The following is a 7,982-nucleotide window of genomic DNA, read 5'->3' on the forward strand; positions in this document are numbered from 1 at the left end:
CATTACTCCCCCCAACCCCCCCACACACCACAGGAGCTGCTGGATCCAGCACTGGCCCTGCCTGAAAACCTCAGACAGGGGTTGCCTCTGGCCCAACCCCTGGGGCCCTGTTCCCTCCTGACCTTGCTTCTCTTCAAGGTTGACTTGAGGGTTTTAGTATTATTATTTATTAACTTGTATGCAGCCCAGAGTCCCCATGGCCTCACCCGCCTGCCCAGTCTAGTCTGGCATCAAAAATGCCAGCTGGGCCTGACCAGTCCGACTCCAGAGGGATGTGAGGCTTTCCTGGGGCAGGAATGTAAGGAGCTAGGAGTGCCTCCTCTCTGAGATGGGAGAGGCATCTGAGGCAGCAGCTCAAGACAGAGAGTCTAGAACACTGGGCCACAGGTAGGAGGAGCAGGATGTTCTGGGGCCTGTTCTCATACCCGTCAGGTATGATGGGAAGGGAATGGAGTGCCCCCAAGTCTTCTTGATGTTTTTGCCCTCACGGGACCTGGAGCAGACCCCAAAAGGCCTTAGGTTCTAAGGGACAGGCACTGCTGAGTGGAGCTCGGCCTGTCGACCCCCCTCCTTCCTGCTGGAGGCCTGGTCCCTCCAGCGCTGCTCCTCTAGGCCACAGTTCCCCACTCCGGTTCCCCACTCCGCTCTGCTCCCGCACTGCACTCTTGAAGTGTGCCACAGTCCAGGTGACTCCCTGGGGGCTGGGAGGGTTTTGGAAAGAGCCCTGCTCCCCCCACCCCCCCATCCCTACCCCCTGCATTGAGAGCCCATGCTCTGAATCAAGCTGGCAGATCTGGTCCTGTCTCTCAGCTGTGGGTTTTTCCCAGATGGGAAATGGGGCCTCAGCTCTCAGCAATTCCCTGGACATTGGAATGGAGAGAGGCTGCCCGTGGTGGGGAGGGAAGTAGGCCTTGCTTCCTCTGCCCCCATCTTCTGGCTCCTCAGCAACTTGATTCAGTCATTTGGTGGAACTGAGAAGAGGGGTGATGAAGAGGCAACAAGTGAATATTCCCCTCCCTTCCCCCAGTTTCCAGAGCCTGAGGTAATAGTGATCCTCCCGTCCTCTGCCTCCCCCAGGTTTTGTCTGTGGCAGGATTAAGATCATCTGGCCCCAAGGGAGGGCCGTCCCTGCAAGGGTGAGCTGGCCTGGCCAGCGTGGGTCCCCAGGCGCCCCTCCCAGCCCTCCGTTATGACTGGCAACCCTTGGCCGGTTTCCTTCCCGTTCCTGCCCCCTCCCCTACCTACCCTTGCAGCAGAGACAGGAGCTCAGTGTCCTCTGAGCTGGGGGAGGGGAAGTGAAACCCAGCCACCTGCTAAAGAGTGTGTGGCCCCTGCCTTTGCTAACCCTGGACTGGGCTCCCACCCCAGAGGGCTCTGGGCAGGCAGTGTCCCAGAAGTAGAAGTACTGCCAGGAAAGGCTCTGAGAAAAGTCTGGAAGAAGAGGGCCGGGGCTGAGCTCCACCCCTAGGACTGGACAGGAGGTGCCTCCTTTGGCTCTTCCCTGAGGAGTCAGCCATGAATTCCTTGAAGGGTTCCAGAGGGGTGGGAGAGGGGCCTCCCACTGCTCCGAAGGGTGGGAGTAGAACAGCCCCCACTCCAGTCCTCTGAGGGAGATTGGGCTGGGAACCTACCTTGGGGCCACCTCTTTCCTGCTCCTCAGCTGGGACTTAGCCCCAGGTGTGCCCCTATCTGATACTGATGGGTTTGGTCAGAATTAGCTGGACAGGTAGACCATAGTGCACAGATGTATGGGATGGAGTGGGGCGGGGGCTGGGCTTTCCCATATCCTGAGCATTGGGAAGGCAAGAATGGCCTGCTATCTGAGATACATCTGGGGGGCTGCTACCCTCTTCCTATAGCTGCGGGCAGTTTCACCGGCAGGGAGGATGCATGACTACCTCTTTCCTCCCCTACCACTCAGCTGTTTCCTTACAGGCTCTGACTCTCAGGCCAGCTGGCTGCTGACCCCAGTGCATATTGGGTCGGTGTGGGGACCTGCTTGGAGGGCAAAGTGCTGGGGACAGGACAGGGTCTCCTGGGGCTGGTTCTTAGAGGTCCTGCCCTAGGTCATTGGTCAAGTTGATGGGGCAGGCAGTGCCCCAGGCTTCTCCAGCTAAGAATCTGAGAGCTTCAACCTCCCCCCCGCCATTGCCCCCTGTCCCCAGGTTTTTGTTTCCAGGGCAGCCAGCAACTCACAGCGAGGTTGCTGAACTCTCTTGCTGGCCTTGGTTTCCCCAAATGTAAAATGGGTCGGAGGAGTGAGGAAGGCATTGGTGGTGGCTTGTCTCTGAGAAAACCAGCTGGGTGCGGGTGGGAATGGGGGTTTTAGGTCAAACATGAGGGTCACTCTGAGGCCCCCGCAGAGGAAGAAAAAGAGCCATTCCTTGTTGAGTGGACACTCACTGTGAGCTAGGTTCTATGCAACTTGCTTTGGAAACCTTATTTTGTGGGCAAAACCATGGCTTTATTCAGTCAACCTGTTATGCATCTGTCAAGTGCTGGGATCTCTCTGTTGCCTGACTGAGAAGGGAGGTAGAAAAAGACAGCAGCAAAACCCTATTTTCAGCAGGCTCGGAGCTTTGCAGGGAATCAGACCAACTTTGAGAGGCAGACTACAGGATAATGTCCTGAGGCATCTGGGTGGCTCAGTTGGTTGACATCCGACTCTTGATTTCGGCTCAGGTCATGATCCCAGGGTTGTAGATTGAGCCCCTCATGAGCCTGCTTAAGATTCTCTCTCTCTCTGCCCCTCTCCCCCGCTCACACTCTCCTCTTTTCTCTAAAATAAAATAAATAAGTAAATGATTTTTAAAAATGAATAGTGTTGTCCTATAGGTCTTTCTGTGATAATGGTAATGTCTTGTATTTACAGTGTCCAGAATATTAGCCAGAACATTAGCCATTGGTGACATATAGCTATTGAGCATTCACACTGAGGCTGGTACAGCTAAAAAACTGATGTTTAATTTAATTTATTTTAATTTACTTAAATTTAAATAGCCACATGTGACTAGCTGCTACCATACTGGACAGTACAGCTGCAGAGGGAAGGCGCAATGTGACAGCCCCGCTGCATGGCAAGGACAGGGACTGTCCTGTGCAGACTTCCAGCAGGGGCCATGGAAAGTTTCCTAGGGGGTGGGCCTTAAGTTGGGCCTTGAAGGATGGACAGAGGGAGGAAGGGGGCACTGGTGGGCTGTAGAAAAACATCAGCAGGGTGCAGGGATTCCAAGTGTGCACAGAGAATTGGGGACAGGATGCCAGCCCACCTGGCTGGGTAAGTCAAGTTGTAAGAGAGCCGTCATTGCCAAAGTATTGGAAGGAGGGAGTAATGGAGGGTTCTTGAGCAGGAAGAGACCGTGTTTGAAGAAGCATGTGTGGTAAGGGAGGATGACAGGGTGGATGGAAGAGGTGGGGTGGACAGGGCTGGGAGGAGAGGATTGTGGAGACAGGAGATCAAGGGCTGAGAATAGCAGCTTCATCCAGCACTTTCCAGTAGACTGGCCTCAGGTTATTAAGCAAGCCACAGGGTCTCCCTTCCACTTGGGTCCAAATGAGAGGCTGAGGGAGCTAGCAAGGACTTCAGAGGCCTGGCTCTTGGTGTCAAGATCAAAGGAAGGGGTAGCTGCCCTTGATACCCTCAAGTGCAAGTGAGGCAAGTATAGGGTGAGATCTCTGGACTAGGCCAACGGGCCGGGATGATCTTGGAAGGCTGTTTGTCCCTCTGCATCTTAGGGTCCTCATCTCTAAGATGGGGCTCCCCAGAAAGAAGTGGCATGACTTGTATAAGAACTACCTACTGCCAGATCACCTAGGTTTGTATCCTAGCTGTGTGACTTTGGACAGATTGCTTAATCTCTCTGGTTTCCTCTTCTCTGAAATGAAGATAATAATAGTGCTTAACTCACAGCATTACTGGGATGATTAGATAAGTCTGTGTAGGAAAAGCACTTAGAACAGGGGCTGGCTTGACCCTGCCCTCAGAAAGCTCACGGTTTAGTTATGTGTGGGAAGCTATTCCAGGCTTTCTGTTCCTGGGAACAGGCTTGCCAGACAGCTGTCACCAGGCCCCTGGGATTGCATGGGGGGCCAGAAAGGGTTGGATGGCAGAAATTTAGGTCATCAGAGTCAAAGAATCTATAGGATGAGTCTGGTCTGTAGCGGGAAGGATGGTGCTCACCCATCCTTGGTAAGGGATAGAGCTGCAGCCTCCTCTGACACCCCTTCCCCACCTCTCCCTGCAGAAGATGCTGATGAAGCAGCAGGACCGTCTGGAGGAACGAGAGCAGGACATTGAGGATCAGCTGTACAAACTCGAGTCCGACAAGCGCCTGGTGGAGGTAGTAGCCAAGCCCAAGCCTGTGGTATGGGGTGGGTCGGCTTGGGTGCAGGGCGTTGGGCCGGTTCCCTGTTCCGGCTAGGATCTACTGTGTGGTCGACTCTGTGCCAGATTCCCTTGGCCCGTTATTCAGTGAACTGTCCGTTGCTGAGCCCCCACTGATGCCAGGGGTAGCTGGCCCAGAGCCCTGTGCTACCCGCAGGGAATTTGCAGTTCAGATCTTGCCCCCTGGAGCCCTGGGTAGCCTGGGGATTCAGGGTCCCAGACTCCCTCGCCCAGGATGCGAGACAGGCAGAAGTGCAGCCAGAGGCCCCTGGCGCTCACTGCCTGCCCACTCTTGCCCCCGTGCCCGCAGGAGAAGGTGAGCCAGCTGAAGGAGGAGGTGCGGCTGCAGTATGAAAAGCTACACCAGCTGCTGGACGAGGACCTGCGGCAGACGGTGGAGGTCCTGGACAAGGCCCAGGCCAAGTTCTGCAGCGAGAACGCAGCGCAGGCGCTGCACCTCGGGGAGCGCATGCAGGAGGCCAAGAAGCTGCTGGGCTCCCTGCAGCTGCTCTTCGACAAGACAGAAGATGTCAGCTTCATGAAGGTGCGCTGGGACCGGGACCGGCCGGTGGGATCCGGGTCGTTCCTCAAATGGAGTCTGCCATTCTTTGCTCCCAACCGGTTTCCCCGACCACTGTGCTCACAGGGCTTTGGAGCCTGCCTGCATGGATTCAGAACCCTCCTCCTCTGCTCTTTCTAGCTCCGTGAGCTTGGGGATACATGTTTCTTGTGCCTAAATTCCCTCACCTATAAAATGGGGGTTGATGATACAGACCTACAATCCTTTATCCGCAATTCCAAATTTTAAAAATCTCTGAAAACTAATAGAAAAAATTCTGACAACTCACTTAACAGAAAAAAAAATTGACCTGAGCTCATGTTGGCTTTATTTATCTTGCTTGACACAAGAATTCAAACATTTTGCTGCGGAAACATTGACGTATTGGATGGTGGTGTCCTACTGGGGATAATATGTAATGTAAGGGACAGGCACCATATCTCCCTTCTACAATCCAGCAGTTTCCAAATTCCAAAACACATCTGGCCCCAAGGATTTCGGATAAAGGACTGAGTGCCTAGAACACCTTCCTAGGGTAGTTGTGTAGATAAAATGATGGATGTAAAGAAAGCACTTTCAGTGTTTGTCACATAGTAAGTGCTCAATAAACGTTAGCTATTCTTCTAGAAATGGAAGACCACCCCTCCTCCCCCGGCCCTTACCATACTTTGGCGGGTATCAATCAGCCTGTCAGCCCTGCCTAGGGGGGAGGGAGCATGGGGCAGGCCCGCTCTCCCGTGTTGCGTTTCCCACTGACTAACCCTTTTCTCTCCCCCTAGAACACCAAGTCTGTGAAAATCCTAATGGACAGGTGAGCAGATGGCCACCAGCCCCCAGGGGAACGAACACATCTGGGGGAGGGCAGGGAGGGCCAGGCCCAATGGGGGGAGGTAGGGCAGGCTCACCGGTGATACCTCCTCACAGCAGATGCCCCGTCCACTGCCCCCAGGACCCAGACCTGCACGGGCAGCAGCCTTTCTCCCCCTAAGATCGGCCACCTGAACTCCAAGCTCTTCCTGAATGAGGTGGCCAAGAAGGAGAAGCAGCTGCGGAAGATGCTAGAAGGTGAGGGTGGTATCCTCAATGGAAAGGAGAGAGCCCTTTGGGCAGGGGTAAATGCTAGAGCCTTCTCTCTGAGAGGCAGCATGGCCTAGTCAGATAGTCTTTTCTTCAGACCCTGGCTTTGCCCCTTCTAGCTATTGGGCCTTGGGAAAAGCCACATCCCCTCCCTAAACTTCAGTTTCTTCAAGCCATACAATGGGAATAATAATGGTATCTACCTGCTAATGGAGTAGTCAGCACTGACCAAGATGGTGCATGATGTAATGAGCTTGACCCTATAGACAGAAAGTGGGGAGAGGAGACCTGGGTTGCTTGGGATGGGAGCTTTGGCGACTTTTGCCCCAAACTCTCCACAGGCCCCTTCAGCACACCGGTACCCTTCCTGCAGAGCGTCCCCCTGTACCCCTGTGGCGTGAGCAGCTCTGGGGCGGAAAAGCGCAAGCACTCAACGGCCTTCCCTGAGGCCAGTTTCCTAGAGACGTCGTCAGGCCCTGTGGGCAGCCAATATGGGGCAGCAGGCACAGCCAGCGGCGAGGGCCAGTCAGGGCAGCCCCTGGGGCCCTGCAGCTCCACGCAGCACTTGGTGGCCCTGCCGGGCGGCGCCCAACCAGTGCACTCAAGTCCTGTGTTCCCCCCATCACAGTATCCCAATGGCTCCGCCACCCAGCAGCCCATGCTCCCCCAGTATGGCGGCCGCAAGATTCTCGTCTGTTCTGTGGACAACTGTTACTGTTCTTCCGTGGCCAACCATGGTGGCCACCAGCCCTACCCCCGCTCCGGCCACTTTCCCTGGACAGTGCCCTCGCAGGAGTACTCACACCCGCTCCCGCCCACACCCTCCGTCCCCCAGTCCCTTCCTGGCCTGGCGGTCAGAGACTGGCTCGACGCCTCCCAGCAGCCTGGCCACCAGGATTTCTACAGGGTGTATGGGCAGCCGTCCACCAAACACTACGTGACGAGCTAACGCCACGCAGGCAGTGGGGAGCTGGGGAATCTTCCCCCCTAGCCCCCAGTGGCTCGGGAATTATGCATCCAGAGACCTGCCCTTCTACCTTCCTGTCTTCCCTCCCTTCCTCCTTCACCTCCCCGACCCCCAAGTCTTTTCCTTTTGGATTTTGTTTTGTTTTGGGCTTTGTTTTTGATTTTTTTTTTTTTTTTTTTTTTTTAATGAATCTCATGGAGGCCAAGGTGACAGTGAGAGCTGGCCTGGGCTGGGCTGCAGGTGGCCCTGGAGTTGGGAAAGCATCTGCTTCAAGGCATGGAGCTCTCTCTCTCTCTCTGTCTCTCCTTTTTTCTTCCACTCCTTCCCCTTCCCACCCCCTTGGCTGGTAGGAGCCTCAGCTTCCCCTAAAGCCTTGGGGGATCCAACCCTCCTCACCCAGCCCAGGGAGGATGGACCAGTGCCCACTGGCCTGTTTCTCCTCTGTTTTTCTTTTGGGCAGTTTGATCACTGACTGAGTAAGAAATGACCTGTAGATTGTGGGCTTTCTTTCTTTCTTTCTTTCTTTCTTTTTTTTTTAATTTTTTTTAAACCAAGAATGATTTCTCCTGCTTCCTTCTTCTCAACATCCTCCCAGATGGAGTTCAAAGGCCACTTCTCAAGCAGCTTTTGGCACCTTCAGCCTCAGAGTGGAATCTTAAAGACAGGAACCCCATGTCCAGGAAAGGGGAAAAGGAACTTTGCCAATGATAGTGACCACAGCAAAAGCAAATAATAATAATATTAATAATAATAAAGAGAAATAAAAGAAATAATAAAATAAAAAAACATAGCACAGCCCTTGTTGAGGTCAGTGGGGGAGGAGGGGCTGCCCTGAGTTGGGTCTTTGCCTGGATTTTGACACAGCAACTTCCTGTAGTGAGCACTTTGTATGAATCGTGGACTTCCTGTTCTCAAGGCGCAGGTATTTATTCTGTAATCTGTCTAGAGCACACACCGAAATCCAACCTTCTAATAAACATAATGGCGCAGTCCCA

At 54.1% G+C, this 7,982-nt stretch overlaps 1 protein-coding gene across 1 annotated transcript in view; it reads left to right on the plus strand.

Moving 5' to 3' along the window:
* Positions 1 to 7,982, plus strand: part of TRIM8 (tripartite motif containing 8) — a 13,886-nt gene extending 5,904 nt beyond the window's left edge. Inside the window, exons 2-6 of the mRNA XM_077748398.1 lie at positions 4,245 to 4,340; positions 4,695 to 4,928; positions 5,723 to 5,754; positions 5,893 to 6,008; positions 6,362 to 7,982. Of these exons, the coding sequence (XP_077604524.1) occupies positions 4,245 to 4,340; positions 4,695 to 4,928; positions 5,723 to 5,754; positions 5,893 to 6,008; positions 6,362 to 6,969 (1,086 nt within the window). The 3' untranslated portion in view covers positions 6,970 to 7,982. The remainder of the gene's footprint in view (positions 1 to 4,244; positions 4,341 to 4,694; positions 4,929 to 5,722; positions 5,755 to 5,892; positions 6,009 to 6,361) is intronic.

This window comes from Crocuta crocuta, unplaced genomic scaffold, assembly GCF_008692635.1.
Source record: "Crocuta crocuta isolate KB4526 unplaced genomic scaffold, BGI_CrCroc_1.0 scaffold619, whole genome shotgun sequence".
In the NCBI taxonomy this organism is placed as follows: Eukaryota; Metazoa; Chordata; class Mammalia; order Carnivora; family Hyaenidae; genus Crocuta; species Crocuta crocuta.